General features: G+C 44.1%; 1 protein-coding gene across 1 annotated transcript in view; it reads right to left on the bottom strand.

Moving 5' to 3' along the window:
* Positions 1-26,604, bottom strand: part of LOC103802485 (type II inositol 3,4-bisphosphate 4-phosphatase-like) — a gene marked incomplete at its 3' end in the record, with an annotated part of 78,159 nt that overhangs the window by 36,792 nt on the left and 14,763 nt on the right. The window contains exons 3-4 of the mRNA XM_009074966.1: positions 21,099-21,217; positions 18,821-18,937 (exon numbers count right to left, since the gene is read on the bottom strand). Of these exons, the coding sequence (XP_009073214.1) occupies positions 18,821-18,937; positions 21,099-21,217 (236 nt within the window). The remainder of the gene's footprint in view (positions 1-18,820; positions 18,938-21,098; positions 21,218-26,604) is intronic.

Genomic DNA, 26,604 nt, shown 5'->3' with positions numbered 1-26,604 from the left:
GCCTCGTTGCTCTTCTCTGGACCTGCTCCAGCCCCTCAATGTCCCTCCTGAGCTGAGGGGCCCAGAGCTGAGCACAGGATTCAAGGTGTGGCCTCACCAGGGCCGAGTCCAGGGGCAGAATCACCTTCCTGGTCCTGCTGACCACACTGTTCCTGATCCAGGCCAGGATGGCATTGGACTTCTTGGCCATCAGTTATGGACCATTCTACCCTATTGCCCCAAAACTGGTGAGTAATCCACCATGGCACAGATGTTGAGAGGGACAGTTTAAGGGCATATGAAGGTCCCCAAACCTCAATAATTCTTAAAGCTGCCCTGAGTTAACAATACTTCCCTTTCCACTTGTATATGAGAGAAGTTTAGAGAGCCCTTGAAAGAAACTCATGAAGAATCTTTCACAAACATTCAGTTGCTACTTAAAGTACCAGTAATCCACAATTTAAATTCACACAGGCTTAGTTCTTCCAAACACCGTGTTAAGAAGCAGCAGTTGGAAGTGTCACCATCACCATTCGTACCATTAGTCTTGTGGCCAAAGAGCTCCTGTCAATCCTTCTTGGTTGCTGCATGGATTGAAGATGATTTTATGATCATGCACTTCACTTGACAAGTGCCTACTCTCCAGGGAGCTCCTGCCAGTACTAAGGAACCATCAACAACCAAATAAAACCAAACTAGAAAAAAAACAGTTCAAAAAATGAAGTCTGGCAGACTATTTTTTTCCCTGCTGAAAAAATGGTCTTTAAAATGACAGAGAATTATTCATGTTTTAACCTTTTGTTCATTGACTGTGTTACAGATGCTAAAGATCTCTCAAGGGCAGAGCTACAACTTCTGTGCCATTTCATCTAAGAAATAAGGACAGTGCCATCTCAGCAAACTATTCTTTCCAAGACAGAAAATCTGCAGACTGACCACCCTTTTGTCCTAGAATGTTTCTCTGCACAGACAGACCCCAATGCCTCCTGAACTGCATTTCAGAACACCACACTTCCCGAGCAGAGCTGTTTGTTTCCAGCAGTGTCTCCATATAGAAAAGCAACAACAAAAGCCACTTCCAGTTACGCAGTTCAATTGTCTTGGCTGCAATATTTTTTCCTCTCGCTTTTCTCTCCCCTGAACCCCACAAATACCAGCCAGTCCCAATACATCCTTTCTAACCCTGCTCTGCTGGCAGCCCATGAATCGCTGGTGCAATAATTTCTGCTGTGTGCAGGGCTCAGATAAGGGGTGCTCTGTGGCACGGGGCCAGCTCAGCACACCACTCGCTCTGGAGACACTAGGAGTCAGCATGGTCTCACCAAAGCCTTCCCAGCCAAGGCCTCCACTCTTGCCCATGGTGTTTTATCCAGCAGCCAGAATTCAGACGTGGCTCTGTGCACAACTCAGAGCTCCTGGGCAGCAAGTTCACAAAGCAAAGTCCTCTCTGCTATTTTAACCTCCCACATCCACAGCCTGTTTGCATTCAAGCCTTTGCAGGCTGCATCTGCAAAGTCTCAGGTTGAAAATGATCCAAGTTCACAAAGATGCCTTTTGACTTTCTTTTAATCCTCACCATGGCATGTGGACAAGCATATTCCTGGGTGCTAGACACCAGCATTTATAGGAGGCTTCCACAGAAATTCTTCTTGTACACAGTTATCTTCTGCCCTTACTCTACTTTCCATGCAAACACACCCCCCAAACTGCCCCAAGTGATTGTTCTTAACCTAGTCCTGACTTTCCTGCTTTTTACTTACAGAGAATGAGATCTGTTCTCTCCACGTATGGAAAAAAAAAACCCTCTCACAAAGGAGCTTTGTGCTCCTGCAAATGACAGGAACTCCCTTGCAAGAGATCAGGAGAGCCTGACACCCACATCTCACATGGAAAACGAAATAAATCATCTCCACATGTTTACATATTAAAATAAGCAACAACACCACACTCGGAACAAGTGAAACCGAGATGCAAAATATCGTCAGAGAGAAGTCCCCAGGGGGCTGACTGGTGGCAAAGTAGGACAACACAAAATATTGCAGTGAAGATTCCACACAGCAATGCCTAAATTAAAGGCAGCTCAGTTAGATAACTAATTTAAGTGCCAGTTCAAATCCCATTCCTTTCCATCACACACAGAAATACTCCACAGAATTCCCACCCCAGTGTATCTGTTCCTGCAACAAAGGGTTAACAGACCCAGACCCTCTGGCAATGCTTTGGGTACCCATTGCCTGTGACAGATCCCAGGCCATTTCAGGCAGCCAGACCAACTCTGGCCACTAAACCATTCTAAGAAAAAAATCTGTTCCTACTACCTTTATTACTGTCTGCTTTTACACCTCTGAGAGAGAAAGAGAAATGTGTCACAGTCCTGAGACTTGGTTTAGCTGGATTTTACATTATAGCACTCTTGCTCCATCCTGGTCAGAACTTGTAGGGAGAATTTCAGTAACTTTGCCTTCTCCCCCAGCCTCAGACTGCCAGAGAAACAGCAGATTACTTCTGGGGAATTCAGGAAACTTAAAGCTTCGATCTTTCCATGACTGATACTTCCACAGGGACACAGCAGTGCCTTTCACACTTCCTCACTGCTCGATGCAGTGCTGCCTGCCTGCCTGCCTGCTGCCTGTGTGTGCTGCCTTTGGGAAGAGGAGAAATAGTGTCTGACCAAGTACAAGTAAGCTGTTGCACCAGGATGGAAAATCAATCTGATGTCACTGGTAGCCCAGTAGCATCCTGAGGAAGAAAGAAGAAACTTAGTGTTTCTGCTCCCTTAGAACACAGATCCAGACACCAGAGCAGCTATCAGCACTCCCTAAAAGCTGGAATAGCCTTTAACTCAGAACAAAGGACTCAGCTGAAGCTTTTGAAACATCCCAGGCCCCGTGCAATGGCTACGTGTAGGAGCATCCAAACCAGACAAACAGGAGTGTGTTAAAGACTCCAAACAGTTCTAAGCATCTCAGCATTCCTCTGTTTCAAAGTAACACAGGAAAACTGGCAGAATTTTGTCTTCCTGGCAACCAAGTATGAATGGGAGCAGCCTGGCATTTTTACAGTATCTTCTGTTAAAAGGGAAAGTTAAGCCTGCAGCATCCCAGGCATTTCTCTGCAGAACACCTCGGCATTTCCACCACTTCTCTGGGGCAGGAGCTCCTCTTTACCCACCACTGTGTTGGTGCTTGGTGTCCACAGACATTAAGCTGAGCTACCTGACTCACTGCTCCTAGCAGTGTATCCAAACACATTTCAGCTCATGCACTGGGCATTCTGGACAAAACAAATCCTCTGCATGACAGAACTAAAGCATTTGTGACTTGCCCGACATAACATAGAAACCTTGGTTAAAAACTAGGAACATAGGTTCTTGTCTCCCATTCCACAGGATTACTCAGCTTCCTTCCCCTCCACACAGCTGGAGGAGACCCCAACCAACACATTTATCTGGTCTACCCACTGTACTATTTTAATGCCTTTGCAAGTCCAAGGCCTAAATTGAAACCATGTCCAAAATAATGTCTGCAGCCACACAATCCATCTGGGCAGAGCTACACTGAAAGTCAGACCACTCAGGACTGCTGATGTGCAACTCCCACAGCATTTTTCAGCCAGGACATAGAACCACTGGTAGCAAACCACAGTGAGACTCACAGACCTGTAAGCATTTTCTGAGGAAGAAAACTATGGGGGCTGCCTAAGGACAGAGAAATTTAGGAAGAAATACTTTCTGGAGAGAGTCATCAGGCATTGGAATGTGATGCCCAGGGAGGTGGTGGATTCACCATCCCTGGAGGTTTTCAAGCTGAGACTGGATGTGGCACTTAGTGCCATGGTCTGGTAACCACAGTAGGGTTGGACTTGATGATCCTGGAGGTCTTCTCCAACCTGGTGGATTCTATGATTCTAAGAGAGACTAATATGAACTCATTGAAAGAGCCACAGTTGCTTAACCACCTTCATTTTATAACCTCACACAATCTTAATAGACTAAACTCAATTACATAACTAGTTTTAGTACTAAACCAGTAGCTTAGGGTTTGATTTTTAAAAGACAAATTCATTTTGGAAAGCAAAGATGCTGAATTAGGATGTGGTGAAAGTGATGTATTTTATACATCACTTTTCCCAAACTTTTTCCTTCAGGTTGGACAGCAGCAAAGTTTTCAAGGAAGATCAATGTAACATTTTTCACCCCCATTGCAATGTGGGGATTTCAAAGCAGGTTCTCATGCCTGTTGGTGTCACTGGAAGTTCTGCACCAGCTGCACACTTCATCTCTGCTCTCCAGTGAAAGCAGCAGGAGATACCATGCCAACACTTCAAAAGTGAAAAAGGTCTTAACTCCTTGTACTTAACCAGTATGTTTTTGGTGCTCCTTTTATAGCAATGCTTCAGCATATCCATACTAAATCGAGCATCTTAACTTTTCATTTCACCTCCACCTGCCACATCCCAAAACTCAACACTAAACAATACAAAAGTGTCACCACCACTGAAACGAACTGCAGCTGCAGATACTTCACTGCTAAGGTAACACATGATTTCTGCATTGGTTGGAACTCAGAAAACCCCAATACACCAACGTAACTTCTGCCCTAACAATGCCTAAGCTGCTAAGGACCATCTTCTCCAGAGTCAGCAAAGTAATACACATATATTCTTCTTAGAAAAATACATGTGCTCATTAAAGGGAGATCAAGCAGACTAATCTCTTATTTTCCTTCACTAAGATAACTGCTTGTCTAGACAAAGGAAATGCAGCAGCTCTTATCTTCTGAACTTCAATACAGCACTTGATACAGTGCCTTTTCAAAAATTATTAGTCAGCTGAAAGGAATTAGAGAGATTAACAGACTGGCTAATGAGGAAATGGAGAGTTGAAACAGTAAGGAGAGTTCCTTGAGAGTCAGTGGCAGGGCTCACTTTACTGCAGATTTTCACTGAGCACTACAGCAACAACTCTAGAAGCTTTATAATGACATTTAGCAGACAGAATCTATAACAAGGAAAACCACAATGGGATACAGAAAGAATTACACATGGAAGATCTGAGGAGCAGAAATATAACTGTATTAAGCACAAGGTGATACATTCAATTAGTAACAACTAGCCCTTCCTTAAGAAGCTAGAGGCAAGTTAGCTCAGAAAACACAGTGGTAGAAAGACTTCAGTGCATCAGGAATAAGCAGGTTGAGTATGAAGAATCAAAAACTTTGAGGAAAAAATATGCTTTTCAGATACAGCAGGAAAAGTATTTCCACTTTATCAGCAGTGCTGTGTGCACCTGCCATTACTAGTCAAGAAACAAGATTAAGGATGTTGGTAAGGATGGAGAACCAATTCAGGTAAGAAAACAGAGTTCAGATTTATTTAGCATCAGAAAATAGCATCTAAAAGGAGGTATGATTATTTTAAATACATGCAACTGGGCACCAAAGGAAGGAGAGAGCTATTAAAACTAAAGCAGGGTTCCTCAGATTTAAAAATTGGGATTAGGACAACAAGGGGTAGTGGGTTCAAGTTGGAAGGGAAGTCTAGGTTAGATATTAGAAAAAAGTTTTTTGCTGTGAGAGTGTGAGCCCCTGGCCCAGGTTGCCCAGGGAGGCTGTGGCTGCCCCAACCCTGGCAGTGTTCACAGCCAGGTTGGCTGAGCCTTGAGCAACCTGCTCTGGTGGGAGGTGTCCCTGCCCAGGGCAGGGGTTGGGGCTGGATCATCTCTCAGCTCCATTCTAACCCCTAAATTCTATGATCCTTAGCACACACTGATAAAATAGATCAAAGGCACTGTCTGGAGACAGGATAATACTAAAATCATTCAACAACAGATCCCCTTGCGACTCAGCATAATTCTCTCTCATTCAGAAAGGGATTAATTTTCAACTTAACCAAATCTTGTCCTCTAAAAGACCAGATCTTTGAATGTAATTGAAAAACAGCAAATCCCCTTAGAGCTTTACTCCTCTTGAACTCCTCTGGGCACTGTTTGGCTGCTGTTGTGCTCACATTGCCCTGAGGGGTCTGACTGATATTCTGGCCCAGAGCAGAGACTCAGCTCCTTAGCCAGCACAATTTAACCACCTAACCTGTGTACATCCAACATTCAGTAGGACAGGCTCTCATAAACTCCTCTTTGGTCCTGAGGTGCATAAATGAGCACTGTCCTGTTTATGACAGCTTGAATATAGTTGCAGGCATTACACACACCCATATGAGCACAGAATAAGCACTTGAACCCTCATGTGATTTTCCTCATTCCTTCTTCTGAGCCTATTTTCCCTAATTACTTTGAATGAAAAGTAAAAAAACCAATAAGAAAAACCCCCATGAAATGAAACTTCCCCACAAACTCAAACCATCACACTCAAGCACCTAAAAGTGACTACCTAGCTAAAAAACCACTTTAGAAAACTTTCATTATGAGATACATTCACACTGCCATGATAAGAGATTTCTGCATCAAAATCTTCTCATACTTGAGCCTTAAATCTGTAGATATTTAGCCTGAAGGCAACTTCTCTGCCCAACGAAGTAAAGAGAACAGGAATTTAGAAAGGACATGCTGACAGAGCTGAACTTCCACAAATGGATTCTCACTGCTGTATTGAACACTTAATTTCCTTTCCCGTGGTCCTGTACAGAGAGGATTTAGAAGCAAAGGATCAGATTCACACTCTCCTGTGACTCTAAGAACAGAGTAATGAAGACACTATTTAGATCTGAGTTCAATAGTTTTACTGCTGAGTTGTTCACTAAAAACAAGGACAAAGGCTGAAACCAAATTTACTAATTGTCTTTACCCCTTTTATTCATGAAAATTGCATTTTGTTACATATTCCAAATGGCTTCACCTCTTTCAAAATCAAAAATCTTCACTCTTTTTGCAGTGGTGCTGCACAGGAGATACAGTGACACGAGAACAACCACAGCTACAGATAACTAACATTCAGCTGTATCTGCACCACTAAAACAATTACCTGTTGGGTTTTGTGTTAAAAACCAGAGGTTGTGCACGTGGATTTCTGCAGATTAACAGGGCAGTCACTGTCCTGCTCTGCACAAATATTTCCCAGCCAATAAACTGCTGCAAGTCACTCTTTGGTATCAAAATATTCAGCACAGAGAACCCCAAAAGAGACAAATGGGAACACTCGGTGTGTGCTGCAAACAGCTCCAGAGTGATAACTCTGGGGGAACACTGCAGTCACACATCACCTCACTGCCACACAGCCATCAGAGAAAGCATTGACTAACAGCACTGAGAATATTCCACCTCTGGATCTGAAGCTAACCCAATACAACAATACAGGCCCTACTTCAACCTCCCTCCCTAAAAATGGAAGGGTAAGGAGAGACAGTTAATTCAGTCTTTACAAGGGAGACACAGATTGAAAAAAGCAGCAATAAATACGTAAATAAAGATACCTGATAGAGAAGCCTACATTCCAGACTGCTTCTTTATACATTAGGAAGAAACTACACCTTTCCTAAAAGCCTCATGACTGTCAGGACACGGATACGAGTTCCTCCTGCGCATCTAGGAACTGCTCTGTAAACATGCAGTAGACCTTCAACACTACTCCTAACTTCAGTGCAAACTATTTACACCTTCCCTAGGGTTTTGTTAATATTGACTGTAGAAGCAACACCCAGGAAAAAGAGCACTAAACAGCACTGGGGGACAAACTCCAACCTTCTCACCTAGTTCGCAAAATAAAGCCCTTACACGTAATCTTCTCAGTGATCTGAACACTGGGAAGAGAAGTGAGAGACTGGGAAGGAGCAACTTCAGCTGCCTCCTAAAAACAGATGTAAAAACCTTCACGTGAACACATGCATCTTCTGAATTTCAGCCCTGGCTCCTGAAAATGCTCTGACTGCTCGTTCACTAACCTATATTCCAGGCTGCCAGCTCCACACCCACAGGCTGTGTGCCAGCTCAGGCTCCAGAATTACGCCACGTGGAAATTTCAACTCACCGACTCAGCTAGACCTGGCAAGTTAAAGTCCCATCCGGCCAAGGTTCTTACTAGAGACACTCCCTTTCACCCGAAGAGCATCCTCCAATCGAGCCAAACCAAACCCATCTCGAGAGAAATCCACCACACACAGGGCGAACATTTTTGGACCTTTTATCCCAAACATTTAAAGGCTGCTTTGTCTAATATCATCCTCTAAAACAGGTTAAATTGCACAGAAGACAAGAAAGTAAATGCATTTTAGAAATCTGAGCTGAAACGAGATGTCCTCCCTAAACCAGTGCATCCTCTAGAAAGGTGAGTGTTATTAGAGGTGAACAGCTTAGGCTAATTGGGAGCAAGTCCTTATCTGCTTAAAATAATTGCTAATAATAATCTAGTGTTATTACCTTAATTTAATAGTAATTAAAATGCTTTCCTCTTTGAAAAAGGCAACTTAAATATTTCATAAAAAAATTAAGTGACTTTATTAAAGTGTTACAGACATTTTCTCATGGTTTGCAGGACTAAATCAGAACAAATCATGAATACATAAGTGAGAAATCACAAATAAAAGTGACTTGAAGTTACTATTTTGGCAGGGCACAGACTCAAGCTCTGCCAGGGGAGGGTTAGGTTGGAGATTAGGAAGAGATTTTTTACAGATAGAGTGATCACACATTGGAATGTGCTGCCCAGGGAGGTGGTGGATTCCCCATCCCTGGAGGTTTTCAAGCTGAGACTGGATGTGGCACTTAGTGCCATGGTTTAGTGACCACAGTAGGGTTGGACTTGATGAGCTTTGAGGTCTTTTGCAACCCCCACATTCTATGAAATACACTTGCAAAACTCATCCCACTGTACTTGCAGTAACACCTGCATATGTTGGTTGCATTTTTCAAGGGAAAGGAAAGACACACTTGACTTACAGTTGTTTTGGTTACAAATGCTATAAGTTCCATATTTATAGAGGCTGAAACTGAATTTGTTTCCATACCCTCAACTTCAATACCGAACATCACCACGAAAACTAAATTCCACTTTATTATACCCAATGTCACAATACTGGCAACTGTGGAAGCAAATGACACTAACACAACCACTTAACCTCCTGTGCCTTGGGCCCAGGAAATGAAACCTGCAGGTACACACAGCAGCCACATGAAATAGAGGCTGAAACTGAATTTGTTTCCATACCCTCAACTTCAATACCGAACATCACCACGAAAACTAAATTCCACTTTATTATACCCAATGTCACAATACTGGCAACTGTGGAAGCAAATGACACTAACACAACCACTTAACCTCCTGTGCCTTGGGCCCAGGAAATGAAACCTGCAGGTACACACAGCAGCCACATGAACATTAGCAAAGCAAATGACACTAACACAACCACTTAACCTCCTGTGCCTTGGGCCCAGGAATGTGGTTTCCTTCATTTCACCTGAGCTTTGTACTTGTATCACACAACATTTTACTCTAGGTAAAGACAGATCCAGCTCTACTTGTGTGCAACAGACCAATCCAGCTCTAACTGTAAGCAAACCTGAGATAGAATGGGATGAGCTATTGAAGTTACATACCAAATCTGACCACACCTTCTACTTCACCCTCTGCCTCTGGATGTGATTCTCTTTCTACCCAGAGACCTCCTGTCACAGCCCTAACCAACCTTTCCACTTGGCCAGTGACTTCCCATCTCCCACTCATCACATGCCCAAATCAAATTCCAGAGCCACAAAACAGAATAGCCAAAAAAGTTACTTCGGTGTGCTGCGCCAGTTAAGGCAGCAATGATCACAGAATCACAGAATTTAAGGGTTGGAATGGACCTTCCAGATCACCCAGCCCCAAGCCCTGCCCTGGGCAGGGACACCTCCCACCAGAGCAGGTTGCTCAAGGCTCATCCAACCTGGCTGTGAACACTGTGGTTGCTGTAAAAGCTCATTTTCAACATAGAGTTTGCTTAATTCCAGGTCAAATTCTCAGGCTCTGTCACTTGGTAGGGAAAAGAGTAGAGGGAAAGACCTACACACTCACAAACTACATGAATTTACTTTTATCATCTCTCAACTAGAAGTCATAACATAAGTTAAAACCACACAAAAATGTGTTTGCTTTTCTTGATGAAATCAAGATTTGCTTTTTATTTCTAATAAAGCCATGGAATTTGTTTCCAACTCAAAACCTTATCCCAGCCCCAAATCCATATTGAACTAGTTGCCATCACTATATGAAGTACTTATTGCATCTGATTTCAGACAGTGCAATCTCAGTTATGGGAAGTGCCAGACAGGACACAGAACACCTGGTCAAACCACCAGGACCTACAGTGCAAGTCCTCAAAGTCAGAAGACCCAACCACTTAAATCACCAGGACCTGCAGTGCTGAGTTCCCAAAGTCAGACCCAACCACTTTCATCCTAACTGAATGTGAACTGCAGTGCTGTGCAGGTTCACTTACAGCATCTCAACAAGCTGCTGTAGGCAACAGCCACTCACAAAAGAAACAAAGGATTTATTGCCCCTTCCACTTGTAACAACTCAAAGACATCAATAACGGCAACCTAAGCAAAAGAAACATCTAAGCTCTACAGCCTCCTAAGATTCACTTTGATTGTATCACCAATGCAAATATAGTAAATACAAATTTCTCTTAAAGATTGACAAAAGACTGACAATCCAGAACATCTGATATTACTTGAGCTAAGTGTTCTGATCACAAGAAAGATGAGTTACTTGTCCAAATAACCTGAAATTCCAGTTTTCCCTTTGTAAAGGACTCCAGCTCAATGGATACATCCCTTTGTAAAGGACTCCAGCTCAATGGTTTTGGTTCATCCAGGTGGCTGAACCAAAACTGAAACAAAAGTGCTGGGAACTCTAGAAGCAGCTTCATCCAAGAGTTTCAGAAACACTAAGAAAACAGCATGGTCCATGTGGAGCACACAAAACAGGCTGCACACCCAACCACAACCCCAACTGCAGATCTGGAACAAGGGAACGGGAGGGACAAAGAGGGGGAAGCCAACAGGCTTTTTGTCATCTCTATACTGAATGTGCTGCTGATTAATGTTTCACCTGCCTGAAAACAGACACAAAACCTTTTAGCCTTCTGGCCCTTCCTACAGGAACCTCTTCTGGGGGCTAAATAAGCTGCTCTACTACCTAAGGAATACTGAGAAAGGAGCAGGGGGAAGGAATCCACCACTGCACTACTACCACAGACTCTGCACTGGGGCTAGTTCTAAACCCAAATAGATTTATCTACCAGGAGAGGATTCCTAAGTGATAATGTCAAGGCTGTCTTAATGGGCAATGAAACTCTGGATCTCGCACAGCATTGTCTGTACACAGAAAAAGTCTCTCAGGAAACCTCTCAGTGAAACAGAGTGTATGTACCTACACTTGAATTTATACTTCAAGGACAGTCTTTCTTCTGTCATATCAAGCCTGGAAGCCACATGGGTGCAGTTAATTATTCAGAAACTCCCTTGTCACAGGGGTGATGTTATTTCAGAACAGGATAGCAATAATTGGGCAGTAACTGTCCAGAGCTTCCACATTCAGAGATAATTCCTTGAGCAAGAGCCTTGCAATTACTTCTTTTTGAAAAGCTGCCAAGTTCTTCCCTGGGAACAGAGGCAGTGAATCTATAGCTACAACAAATCCAGGAGCTCCATGCTCCATTTCACTAAGGCAGCTATGTCAAACCCAAGCCTTCCAAGCATCTCAGCCACACTAACTGCTGCCTTGCACAGGAGATAAATCACACTTGTCCCTCACAACGCAGACTTGCTGGTAGGGAGCAAACAATCCTGCCTGAAGGACTCATAACAGAGAAATGGTTTTCTCCCAACCAAACCTTACAAATCTGCATATGAAGACAAAATGTATCTACACACAACAGCTCATGGTGCAGATGATGTGGCAACCAAAGGAATCAGCTTTTATCTCTCAATGCATATAGAAAAAAGAACTCTTCAATTCTAATATACCCAGTAAAACTGCTGAAGAGCAAACTAGGGAAAATAAAACAAAGGAGCTGTGACCCAGTGCTGCCTCTGCTCCTCCTTCCAGACTTTTTGGTGGAAGTAACAGAGACGAGAACTCACAAGGTTAACACCTGCATCACTTTGTGCTAGCAGACCAAGGAGACATAAGGTAGCACAGTCTGCTCGTAATTCTACACCAACAGAGATCCAGTGATTTTCTTTCACTACAATACAGTGACAAATGCCCATGGTCTTAACTTAGAACCAAAAACCTGAGCAATGGAGACAACACCTGTAACAGTGAGGCACACAAAGTATGAAGACTTCAGCCTCCCCCAGAAGTGACTGTCAGGTCAGATATCAGGTCAGATTAATGTCATACAGACATGCCCAAAAACCTTCTCATCTCACAAGAATCCACACACTAGAAGTGGTGCAAACATACTACTCCTTTACTATTCCTGATGTATAGGACATGTCTCCTGATGAACCTGCAGACAAAATGCATTTCTCTTTCCTCTGAATTTCACTTGAGCATGGCTCAGACCTTTTACAGTCCAAACTGATAGAACAGCCTTTGCTAATTGTTTTCTTTGCTTTTAGCCCTAAATTAAATTACCTTGATAGCTCTATGAACCATTACAATGGTTGTGTTTTAAATGCTGTGCCTGACTGAAATGTGCTGAAGCCTGCAGAGAAAGCTGGGTTAGAAAAACCCAGTAAAACAGAAAGTCATGCTGTTCTCTACTCTGAATTGGAGGGGGAAAAACAGAAGAAAAATAAAACAAAAACATGATTTGGAAAATTGTGACTTGCAGCTTTTTCATCTGCCATTCCTGAGACTGTGTATGTGGCAAAGGATTTAAGGATAATAAGACTGCAAGAATAAACATCAACAGCTGCATGGTTCCACCAAAGTCTTCGACTGCTCTTGCTTTAAAAGTGCCATGACCGTGATGAAAAGAACTCTGGGGCAGCAAATCACCAACTTCTCAACCCTGCAGAATGCTGAAAAAAAACTACCAAAAAGACTAAATAGAAACATAACTAATGTCACTGTGCCAGTGAGGCCTTGGTTATAATTCCTGATCTCATCAATAAGTAATAAACTCAAGGTGAGGGAAGTCAGTTTAGTCCTCAGGAAAAGGAAATGCTCCGGACACTGAGACCTTGTGCTCACAGTTGCTGCTGCTGATAATATTCATTCAGGTTATGCTGTGGAGATCTGGAGAGAACCAAATGCACTCAGTTTTGCCCACACTACAGCCCACATTTGGCCTTTGTTCTCCTCCTTTCCAGCTACCACTCTGCAAGCTACAGCTTCTTACAGAAACGTATCTTGGAATGCTCTCCCTTTCTGATCGTGCCATCCATGGTGAACAGGACAAAACAAAGAACAGATCACAACACAATCCTCATTTCTGGCATGAAGAAAGCCAAGCATGGAGAATTTTAGCCACATGGGAATTTGTTTCCTTAAAATACTGCATAATGACTGCATAAAGAGGCTTTGATTGCTGTAAAATTCAATGCCACGTGCATTCCCAACAGCATTGGAAGGCCTAAGTGATTACACAAGCCTTTCAGGTTTATTCATCAAATATTTAAAATACAGCAAAATACAAAGCATTTAACTAGTTTACTCTGAGAGCAATTTACTGTGCTCTGCTAGCAAAAACTTGCTCAGGAAGATGAAGTTTCACATTACATCCAATGCATATGTTTCTCACCTGATTTCTGAACAGAAATATTTGCTCAGCTTTACTTTTAAAGCACAAAATTTCAAATGTAAACACTCACTGGCACAAGCAGATCCATAACTCTTTTGTGAGACACATGGCAGAGGGAGAAAGATCTGTTCTAATAGATTGAATGTGCTGTTTTCAATTTCACAGAACACACACTCCACAACTTCAAAAGACAAATCTGTTCCCAACCTGGTTTTAAGTGCTGCTTTCATAACACAAAAGCAGGAACAGACTTACCACTGCTCCAAATACTTTTCTTTTCATCCTTCCAATCCTTAGTGCATCTAAATAAAGATGATGCAGAAATAGTTTTGCCACTGAAGGACTAAATGTTAAATAATCTGTACCTTCTTACCTTCTATTTTACAACACTATCTACAAGGGAGGAAACAGCCAGCCCAGTAAACCTTCACACAGGAGTTATCAGGGCTCATTGGAACATCCTCAAACTGGATTTGAAGGGGGAAAGGAGTAAAACCAGGCTCACTGGAGATAATCCTGAGGGCTGCACACAAAATATGAGAGGCTGTGTGCTGGTGAGATCCTTCAGTCTGCTGTCCCAGTGGAGGTGTGGATAGAGATCCACGTGACAGCAAAGGCACAAGGGTTACTGGGGTGTTAGAATCCATGGAAGAACCTGAGAACAGCCACACAGGAATTAGGGGTTATCCCTGCAAAAAGGTGCTGGGATCAAAAGCCCAACTGAAATGCATCTGCACCAGAGTCTGCAGCACTGGCACCAAACCAGAGGAGCTGGAAGCCACTGGGCAGTGGAAAGGCTCTGGTACAGCTGCCATCACAGGGGGACAGCACAGCTGGAATGTGCCATGGGTGGCTATAAACTCTGCAGAGGGAACAGTGGAGGGAGGAGAGGCACTGGGGTAGTCCTCTGTGTTAGGGAGGGGTTTGACGGTCCGGAGGTTAATGATGGTGACTAGAGGGTTGGGTGTTTCCAGGTAAGGGTCAGGGGAAGGCCAACAAGCCAGACAGACCACCCAACCAGCATGAGGAGGTGGAATAAATAGTCTATAAACAGTACATAGACTCATGGAATTTAGGAGTTGGAATGGCCCTTATGGATCATCCAGACCCAACCCCTGCCCTGGGCAGGGACACCTCCCACCAGAGCAGGTTGCTCAAGGCTCAGCCAACCTGGCTGTGAACACTGCCAGGGTTGGGGCAGCCACAGCCTCCCTGGGCAACCTGGGCCAGGGTCTCACCACCCTCACAGCAAAAACTTCTGCCTAAGATCTCACCAAAATTTCCCTCCTTCAATTTGAACCCATCACCCCTTGGTCCTATCACTGCAACTCCTAACAATAGGGGAGATGCACCAGCTCTCTTATTAACTTCATGGCCTCCTCTGGAGTTGTTCCTCTTCACCACTGCAGTTCTGGTGCTTCAATGTAAGAAGGACATGGAACTGTCAGAGCAAGTCCAGTGGAGGCCACCAGGTGACAGGCTGAGGAAGTTGGGGCTGTTGAGCCTGGAGAAGAGAAGGTTGTGTGGAGACTTCAGAGCACCTTCCAGGAGCTGAAGGGGCTCCAGAGAAGCTGCAGAGGGATCTGTGTTAGGAGCTGCAGGGACAGGACAAGGGGCAATGGGCACAAATTGAAGGAGGGAAATTGAAGTTAGAAGTTAGGCAGAAGTTCTCCCTGTGAGGGTGGTGAGACACTGGCCCAGGTTGCCCAGGGAGGCTGTGGCTGCCCCAACCCTGGCAGTGTTTCTTGGGAAACAATAAAGAAAAGTCTCACCATAGTTAAAGGTCACAGTACTTGCCTATAAACAGCCACACTGCCACATTTAAGTTCAGAACACTTGCTGCAGGACAGATGTCACAAACACAGAACACATTGCTGCCTCCCAAATCAGTCACCAGGCATTCCCTGCTCTTAATGAAACTCAGACTCATCACACGTGTGTTTGCTTTGCCTCTGGCATGTGCCAGTGGTACCTGCCTCATGCTGAGCAGTGCACAGAGAGTGACTGAAGAGAGAAAAAATTTGCCTTCAGCTTTAAAACTTGCTAGACCCAACTGGGCAAACCAACAGGATAGTTAAGAGCAGCCTGTGGTACAGAGGTAACATTTGAACATCTCACAATTCTCATCTTATTGGACAATGACTTAAAGGACAGGCACAGACTCTGTGTGAGGAGAAACTCAACTCTAAAATCTTAAAGACAGTGCAGCTCAAGCCAGCAAAAGATAAATCTGCTCATGACAATATGGGAAGAAAACCTTTGTGATGTAGAGGGAGATGTCACTGTACACTTTTCATCCTGTAGCATTACACACCATTGTGTATGCATGACTTCACTGGGGGTATTTACATTATAGCTCATAAACACTCTGACTTCTTTATTCTAACTATAGCAAAATAAAGTAGGAATAGTGTAGTCTTTATTAAAAGTTTCCATGAAAACTTACAGTAACCAATCACTTAGGAACACTAGTCAAAACAAACAAAAGCCCAAAAAAATCTGCTTCATTCTATTAAAAAGCCTCAATTACAGAGAGCCTGACACAGCCAAGATATAATTATGATTAACATCAGACAGAGATGCATAAAAAGTGAGAAGTGCAGTCAGAACATTCAGTGTGTGGAGCACAGTGAATGTGATCCCAGCTGCACAGTACTTCAGTGTAATTAACCCACACTTCTTGTGCAATGTAATTCAAATGACAGGCAAGAGTGAAGTTAACTCTCTGCTTTCTCATCCAGCAATCCAAGCCCTGCAAGGTTATTTTTAGGTCTCTGAAAAGAGCAGCACAAGCAGCAGGTCAGCAGTGCTGCTCAGTGGGGAGCAGCCCCTTCACATCAGCATTTTGAGTGCACAGACTGAGCAGTGCTTAACTAGTTTTGTGTTAGAGTGAAAAACCAACAGGTTAGAAAACAAGGCCTAATTCTCTTGTGTAGAGTCAGGTTTAGGCAAAACTCAAGGAAGCACTGTGAGGTGCCTGCTGCCCTTTCCCCACCTCCTCTAAGCCTTCTATCTGTGGCAGAAAATCCTGCAGAGTTTAATTAATGCACAGAATTCACTTCCTAAAGCTTCAAATAGGACAAGTTCAAGTACTATTTGCGACAAGCTACTCTGAGCTTATTAAGTGAAGTAACAAGTAGTATGGCCCTGATGTTGTGGGAGTTATTCCTGCAGCTTTCTGCCCAATCTCTCAAGACATCTTGTAGTCAGACCCAAGGTTTCTTCCTGCCACAGACTGTCCCTTGGACGAGCTGCTGACTGATCTGGAGGCACAGCCTGGAAGGGCAGAGCATGTCTAACAGCCCTGGATCCCCCTCCACCCCCAAGTTTGGCCTGTCTGTGTGGGAATGCTGGGGCTATGTTTTACAACCATAAGCTGTGCCAGCAGTTTCTGAGGAACAAGGAATACAGATTCACTGTGGCCTGGACAATCAGAACTGTGAGGCCACAGCACCTGGAGCTGCACTCCTCCTGCCCAAGGCACACATCCCATTTCTTGGGACAGGAAGGAATCACTGAAGTCTGTGCAGCTGCTGCTATGTTGGTAATGGTACCAAGATATGCCTCATTTAAACCTGACTTTTATGGATCTATATAATCATCCAGGCTCGAAAAAAGGTCACTTGAACTAATAGAAAGTGAAATGCCTTCCAATCCTAGCAAAGAATGTCAGGCCATTAGTTTTATGTTGCTGATATTCCAGGATGTAAACAGAAGTCCAGTTATTGTCACAAATGAAGTCACCACCAGAATGGCTTGAGGTCATTCCCATGTGCTGCACCTCACCTTCATCTAAACCTTGCAGCTTATTCAAATTTTTCTTACCTTCATCCAGCTTTGAAATGGTTGAACAGTGAAAAAAAGCTAAATGTATATGAGCCAGAGATGGGACGAACATTTTCCTGTACCAAAGGTACTATAAACTCTAGATCTAGAATGTTTCACACAGGATCTACATAAATGCTGTGCCAAAAGGGAAAGGTGTTCTCTCTCATGACTTACCAGCTATGCTAATGAGATTCTATGGGAGAGACTTGTCCTGTACTACAATTGTAAGGAGCAGCTATGAAAAGTTCTTACAGGTTTGCAAAAAGCTTATCAAAAGATATTCCCTCCCTAGGCTAGACCTCCTGCCTGCAGCTAGAAAAACTGTAGTACAGACATATCTCCGTGAATCCAGTCCACTTTTTTGGCTTACAGATGGGAATTATTTTCCATCATCTCTCAGTCACAAAGAAACTGTAAGGGAAGGGACAAACTCAAACTCCATTCACTCAATTCCTGTTTACATGTCCACAGGTGACAACTCCATTGAATCAACAGCAGATGCCATTTTAAGTCAATGTAGTCTAATCCACAGCCACTGTGAAAATGCACAGACATGTCCCTTCCCTGGTTATTCTTAAACAGAAAAGAAAACCACAGATCTCCCATAGGTCCTGTGACAACATCTCACTGTGTAAGGCTGTCCCAGATCACCTGGAGCACGTAAAATGGCACTCAAGGTCTGTGTTTGGCAGTTAAATCACTCAAACAGCCCCACTGACCTCCATACATCATCTCAAGTGAGTAACTTACCAAGAATAAAAAGCTGACACTGTAACCAAAACTGTACAACACTGGAGCCCCAGGTGATTCACCTTTAGCAGGGGCATTGTGGAGCCTGGGCTACCACAAATCAATAGCAGCAGCAGCCACAGAAAAGCTGTGGGTGTCACCACACAAGAGATTACAATAATACATGATTATCCCTTCAGGCATCACATTACAGGCTCTGCTGTCATTCTGGTTGGGGCATGCAAGTCAAATATTATCAGAAATTATTCATGGTGATGCTATCTCAGCCTATTCCATATGTTCTCTGCCCTCAAAAGCCACACAAGAGCAATCTTTTATTTGCCAGGAATACCTGTGCTGATCCATGCAACCCATTAAAAAGCCAACAGCAAAGTGTCCATCTTAAGTAGATGGTTCTCCTATCCTCTAACATAGCAACAAAAGATAAAGTTGATTTCAGGCACAAGAACAAAACCTATTTCCCAATTCCCCTACATCAATCCATTCCCCAATTTGCAAACATGCTAAGGAGAGCCCAAGAACATGAGAAACTTATTCCTCAGTAAGAATCATGCAAGAAAAGAAACAACCCACTTACCGTGTCTTGAGATTTGTCTTTGACATCATAGACTGTTAGTTTTATTTTAGTCTCCTCATAGATGGGATATTCCGGTGGGAATGTCACTCCAGTCAAAAACAGTGGATCTCTTGTACCCTGTGTAACATGAGGAAACATTCAGTAGGGCAACAGCTGTGCAAGGTGTAGTATGTCAGGATGGAGATGGCAGCTGCCCACAGCAGAGAGATGGGAACAGCCAAGTATTGTTACCCCATCAATAAACTGACAATTGGGCAAGAAAACATATTAAAATCCCCAACAACAACAAGCAACTACACCAAAACCAACCAACCAACCCCTCAAAACAAACAAACAAAAACAAAGCCACAGAAAACTTCCTGAAATTTTTTTCATCTGGTAAGTTCTGAAGTGCTGTGAGGCAGAGCCTAGCAACACTCCTGTAAACAGCTCAGCCCCTGGAATACAACCTGCAATGCCAAACCCTTTGTTACTCCCACGACACGTTCATACAGCACTGCAATTTCACCTGAATTTACATGAACTAAAGATACAACTTGCATACACATATGGAAAAAGTGATCTCGTTAAGTCTCAATACTGAGTGTACAGAAATGCTGGAGACTCTCTATCACAGTGAGGATGTGGATTTCATAATACCAACAGGGTGGGAAAAGACCTCCAAGATCATCGAGTCCAACCCTACCGTGGTCACTAGACCATGGCACTAAGTGCCACATCCAGTCTCACCTTGAAAACCTCCAGGGGTGGTGAATCCACCACCTCCCTGGGCAGCACATTCCAATGCCTGAGCACTCTCTCCCTAAAAAAAATCTCTTCCTAATCTCCAACCTAACCCTCCCCTGGCAGAGCTTGAGTCTGTGCCCTCTTTTCCTGCTGCTGGTTGCCTGGGAGAAGAGACCAACCCCCACCTGACTCCAACCTCCTGTCAGGGAGTTGCAGAGGGTGAGAAGGTCTCCCCTGAGCCTCCTCTTCTCCAGGCTGAACACTCCCAGCTCCCTCAGCCTCTCCTCATGGCACTTGTGTCTGGAGTGAGGGTTGCAATGCCCCTCTAGGCAGCAGTGCAGTAGGATAACATTCCTGTGCTTTTTAACAGTAGGATTATATCTAACAGCTGTACACAGGAATAACTATATCATAGCTTCAGGATTACCAAGCATGTAGCCTTAAATTTTCTGTTAATACTGGGGGGGGGGAAAAAAAAAAAAAGACACGACTTGTGTGTGGTAAAGGCAATTTATCTTCGAGAAAGTAACTTTCTGTGCTCCTGCCTTTGCCTCCTTCAGAGCCTGATGAAGCTGGGAGCCTTGACAAAACACATCCAGGGATTTATTGAAGTCTAGGATGTTGTGTGAAGAAATGCATCAAATCAACTTATTCCATCTTCCACATGACATCATTGTAGGCAGTGAAAGCTCCTGATCAGATACAAGCTGTTTGAATCCAGCAGTTTCAGGATGGTTGTGGGCTGGAACCATGATAATTTAATTAGGAGCTGGGTGAACACACATGAAGTATTCCCAGTGTATTTACAGTTGAAACAAGCCTTTGGCAAAACCAGGTGTGTGTTTGCAGTGAGACTTCCCTGTGCCTACGGAATCTCTCCAATGAGTTAAGCAAGTTACACCTACATTGCCTCTCACTTCACTCCCCCTGAGCCAGTTTTGCTGCCACTGCCACTGATGCTTACAGGACAAAGCCAAGAGCAGCAGAGCAGCCTCCGACAGCTCTGGCTGCAGTATGTGATGCAAGTTACAAATTATTTGCTATAAAGTCACAGACATTACGCACACACATTCCTTCCCTTAATTATAGAAGTGGGGTATTGCTTTTCAAATTGCAAAAGCCTCAACTAACCCTCTAATGGAAAAAACAGAACAAGAAACAAGTAGAACAGAGCACACAACACACCTATGTTCTTCTGCAATTGAAAAATACTAACTCAGTGCACTTTAGTTCTGTTTTAGTTTGCATTGCCTTGTCCCTTCACGAGAGCAACTCTTCCCTGTTTCATTCTAGACCTACATCTGGAGAGCTGGAATATTCTCCATGCCTCCACTTGGAACAACAGAGCTTTCATGAAAAGCCAAGTTAACTTCTGTTTGTCCTGGTGAAATGCCAAGAGCTGCACAACACTTAGGTATGTTTCCCTAACCGCCACAGTGTGCTTGCCTTACCTAAGACTGTGCACCAACTTGTTCTCTCTCTCAGCCACTTTCCGAGGAAGAAACGAGCGACTCGTTAACCCACATGCTAATTGAATAAGAAAGACTCTCACCTCCACGATTTCAGTGCTCGAGTACCGCGTCAAAACGTGCTCTGCTGGGTGCACCACCGAGACCTGGACAAACGTGCTCAGCTTCCGATCACGGGTGGCAGCCACCAGGTCCTTGCATGCTGCAGGTAGGACAGAACACAAATAAAACACTCCGGAGCAAACTCTGGGAAACACTGTCACAGGCTCAGAACAAAGTAGACCACACTCCGGCTCCTGATCAATCTCCAGAGACAAGGCGATGTAACAGAGGAAGTCCCTTGGAAGTAACAGGCAGAAATAGGAAGTCACATGCTACAGGACTGAACCGAGCTCTCGTTTCCACTAAAAATACTTGCAGCTCCTGCACAGCTCGTGCAGAGGCTCAGAGGCTGCGCTGGCTGTGTGCGCACGCTACGCACACCGAGGAGTCGGTGGATCCTCCCAGCAGCCTCGTCTGAGCCTCTGCTCTACAGCTTTCACTTACTGGACCATTTTAAACACATTTTAAAGCAGTTAACCAGGGATTCGGTTAGTTTATGTAGCCTGACACTATGTATGAACTTCCCAGCAGAATTAGTCACCCAGTATAAATGTTCATACCTAAAAGCAGAGAGCAAGAACCAATTCTTCTCCCCATGATTGGCATATCAATGAGGATTATTATATTCTGCCTATATGGATCATTATTAAACTGATAAATACAGAGACCTTCACTTCTGATTTAATTAGTCATCTTCATCCTGGGCTTAGAGTCACACAGGTGGCTTGAGGTCATTCTTTAGACCGAGAGGGTGAAAGCACCAAAGAAAAAGGAGGAGGAAAGAAACAGAAGCACCATTAGCTGCTCTGCAGAAGGGATGCAGAGTAATAGGGCATGTACTGATTCAAAAGCAAAACACCTCCACCTTCCACCCTCACTAAGGAGTATGTGACAGCAAACACAGCGATGGGATCTACCCAGAGCTTCGTGCACTGCAACAAACCTCACTGGGGTCTTGGAAGTCTGAGGGAAGCAAAGCAAGGCCAATGGTTTCTGAGAGGCTAATTGTCTAGAGAGAACTGAGGCTGTTTCCTAGGAGTCAGTGCCCACCAAGGGCTGCCTCAGGTGCAGTTGACTTTAACATTTTAAAAGGTGAGCAGATTACCCTCACAGCAAGCAAACTTGGTCTGATGAGAAGCCAAGGCAAGGAAAGCTATGATACATACAAAAGCCCAACTCAGCTTGTTTTATACCCGTTTTTTTTTTCCTTTGGGCTTGGACCTGCTGCTTGAGTATATAGAAGGAAAACTGGCTGAAGCTTTTTTGGTGCTCTTTTATAACAGTTAAAAGGGGCAAGGAAACAATCAAGTCTAACCCTCAGGGAATATTTCTAAAGTTTTTGCTTTAGTTCAAATTGCCAATGAAATCTCTGGGTACATAGTCTCAAACTGACCCTCTCACAATTTAGTGGAAAAAGTGGGATAAGCATAAAAGTTTGTGCATGATGAAACCTTTATGAAACAGCTGATGTAACAGCACCAGGCTCAACTAATAAATTGCCAGCAATTCCTTGCTACTAACACACCACGTTAGTAAAGTGACTAAATAGCAGCAGTGCTTGACATGACCTGAAGAATTATGAGTAGGTTTACTGCAAAGCAGTTTCCCAAGCACAGAAGGTTGGGCAGACACTCACCCATTAGAACTACATCCTCTCTAGAGCTGACCACAGATGCAGTAGGAGATTGCTGACATCTCCAGATACAGCCATTCCCCCCACAAACCCTGATCTTATGGCACCACACAATCCTCAAATTTGCACTCTATAACCACATACACTGCCAGTAGCTGGGCAGAGATATAGTAAAATTTTTCACACCCACCACACAAAGCAAACCTAGCCAGCTCACAAATCAATGGGATACACCAAAAGGGGCAAACAGAGACACAAACTTAGGAAAAACAAAACTAGATTTTCAAAAAACAGCACCAGTGACTCTGGCAGGAGCCCTAAAAGCTTAAGTCCTGGAAAAAGTACTGGTGTGTGATGAATGGAGGTAAAACCCCTCCCAGTAACAGTCTGATTTACTTGTGGGGTGTCTTAAATACATTATCTAGAGGTGATCAAATCTTTTAGCTGCCAAGAGCACAGGCTTTTATCCTCCTGAGGAACCCTGAACAACAGGAAGAAGATTTGCACTAAGTGGTCACCACCTCGGTGGTATCTGAGCACAGGAGACAGTTCATTTCTGTGACAGTAGGGCAGGCCAGTCATTATTAGATCATTTCCCTGAGAAAAGGCAGCTCAGCAGCATGATCCTGACTTTGATTGGGCAGAGCTGACAGGAAGATCATTCATCTGCATATCTCCAGTGGGGAGGATCAGCACTAAGTATCAGAACTCTTCGAGAGACCTCAGGACAGAAGGATAAATGAAATTAAATTAAACCTGCGTCTACTTCGGTGATAGTGTTATTTATCTCTCCAGTGACATTGGGTTACTGCTGTTCACAACTGCCCTTTCAGCCAGAGAGGATACTCAGAAAGGTTGTCCCTGGCAGAGAAGTGAAGGTCTGGAGTGACACAGAATTTGTCAGCTTGAGCCACAGCGCATCACTTCCTTAACAGTAGCCCAAATGAAATGCTTAACAAAACATAAGGACAACTTTTAACCTGATGCCAAGGAATAGGAGTTGGTTATGACCCTGCTCACAGCCCTGTGCTGCATGATTGCCCTTTGAACTATTTTACTGGCAGGATCTCCAAAGAAACTTAGGTCTTCTCAAAGAAACAGTCACTCTTTGGACCAAGTGAGACATTTGAGGCTGTGAAAGCAGACAGCCACATCTCACACATTTAGCCATGGCTGTTAAGCATCACTGGCACACTACTCAACAAGAAGCTGATACTAACACACTAAGGCTGTTTCTGAACTGCAAAATAATGCTGTGGAAGCAGCTAACAACACCACTGCCCTTTCCATCCTAACCTGTGCCCAAGCACACCATGCACACAGGTCACAATCACTTTTCATCACTTCACTGTGCCTGGATTAATTCTGGAAATCTCCTCAAGAAAACTCAGCGCAAGGAAGCGACAGCTTGCGCTTACATGCCAAAGGTGTATGAATCTACTCATTGTGACTGTTGAGTCAGCGTGTAAAAGCCTGAGTCACATTCCCCTGGTGATCCCAGCCCTGCTGAGCCTATGGGGTACAGTGAATGTTTGAGGAAGAACTGCATGAGCAATAATTTGTGCTTTAAGAGCAACAGAGAAAAACGTTAAGATCGCAGGAAGAAACAAATCCTCTACATATTAAGGAAGACAAGAAAGGCAGCAAAGCAATCACTGTGTGCAGAGCACAAGAAAAGCTGCAGGCACAAAGAACTGGTCTGGAAGACACACACAAACACTAATGTATTTCAAAACATGCAATAGGTATAGAACTCTCATCATTTACAACGCCCGAAAACAGATGACATTTACTCAAAGTTATCCTTCAACACTTCCAAAACAATTAAAGCAATAAGAATATTGTTTCCATTACTGCTGTTATTCCACTGTTATAACATTACAATACCATTCCTATATGAATCCCAGTACACAAGATCTCCCTCCCTGCCAGTCGTGCCTGTACCTTGCCCTGCACATTGCAGGAGCACAACGAGGCACACAGACCTCGTGTGCTGGAAAGGCAAACTGCACAGGAGATCTTGGGTCTGTGCTGCTCACCCTTGTGTGAATGCACACAAAGACAGCAGAAGGGACAGACTGGACACTGCTTCCTCCAGTCTGAGCTTGGTAAACACAGGGGAATCTTGCTGCATGGGTTCAGTGACTCACACCTGGCATCTGGGAGAACTTAGTGCAAACATGACCTATATGTAGGAAGAGAAAAACTAGAAAAAATCCCAATGATTATAGAACAACAAAAAAGAGGGGGGGAGCGAACCAAACTAAACCAACAAAAATTTCAAACCAGAAATAGGCTGAGAATTCAGCACCTACCTTCCCTGAAACTGTAACAGCTCTGGCCAGGCACTCAGTGCTCACTGCTCCATGCACTACACCCACTGGAGCCCAAAAAAATCGATGTGGCAGAGGAATGGGGAGATGCAGCATCTCCTAGAATCGAAAAAGATCCAGTAGCTACAACCAATGACTTGGGCAGAGGGAATGACAGACACCCTCAGCTCAGAGTTTACAGAGCTGCTTGGGAAGGAAGCCAAGGACTAGCCCAAAACTTGGGAAATAGCATTGAGACTGCAATGTTTATTTTTGTAAGAGGAAAATTACAGCACAGGAGTGAATGCCTTCCCAGGCTCTGGAGTCACACAGGGCACGTATTAGCCTACACCACAATTTGCAAGGTACTCTTACTCCTTATCTAACCATTGACAGAAACACCATTTCCCACAGCTTCATTCCTTCCCATTTCCCAAACTAAAACAGATTCCAAGGGTCTGTCAAGGGACAGGAATTAACCACCACAGCCCTGTTGTCTCCAGGGCATGTTATTTCGTATGCTGCCAAAACAGAACAGAAAATTCGCAGTATCTGAAGACAAGGGGCATGGGAGAAGCCTGTATGTCTCACACACACATATATACATGAGGAGAGGCTGAGGGAGCTGGGGGTGTTCACCTTATCACCCTCTGCAACTCCCTGACAGGAGGTTGGAGTCAGGTGGGGGTTGGTCTCTTCTCCCAGGCAACCAGCAGCAGGACAAGAGGGCACAGACTCAAGCTCTGCCAGGGGAGGGTTAGGTTGGAGATTAGGAAGAGATCTTTCAGGGAGAGGGTGCTCAGGCATTGGGATGTGCTGCCCAGGGAGGTGGTGGATTCACCACCCCTGGAGGTTTTCAAGCTGAGACTGGATGTGGCACTTAGTGTCATGGGCTAGTGACCATGGTAGGGTGATCTTGGAGGTCTCTTCCAACCAGGATGATTCTATGAATACCCAAACCTATTATAGCCACGGAAAGATACATTTTTAACTCCCAGAGAAAAATTTTCATTTCCTTGCAAGTGCAGCAGCATTACCAGCCCAAAGCAACTTAGTGTATGAATAACAAGGCAGAGTCTGTCTCAGTAAACCAGTGCAGTGAGGTGTAGCTGTTCCTTAGTGGGCAAGAGGACACATTAAATAAGAGAACTCCACATTCAGACCTGTGCTACATGCAGAACACTACACCGTGCACTGTATACTGGGGCCTGTTGTGGAGGGTGGGGAGGCGTGAGAAGAAAGTGCACATCACTGCTGCTTCCTCCCCTGCCAAACACAGTGATAACCAAGCCTGATGTCAGGCACCATGTAAAGCCTAGGAATAATCCAACTTCAGAACTTACAGGAAAGCTTTGGCCACACTTTTGAATTAGGAGTGTCAATGCAACTGCAAGAGGGATGAGAACTGATCAGTGATGGCAAAACATGCCTGAAAGCAAAGAAGATGAACATTTGAGGCCTGGTATTAGCACAGAATGGTGATAATGAGCTCACCTGCTAGCGCTCCATAATAAACATTATTAATTGGTTTCTCATCGACTA

Source organism: Acanthisitta chloris, unplaced genomic scaffold, assembly GCF_000695815.1.
Source record: "Acanthisitta chloris isolate BGI_N310 unplaced genomic scaffold, ASM69581v1 scaffold5635, whole genome shotgun sequence".
NCBI lineage: Eukaryota > Metazoa > Chordata > Aves > Passeriformes > Acanthisittidae > Acanthisitta > Acanthisitta chloris.
This window is presented reverse-complemented; position numbering and strand designations above follow the sequence as displayed.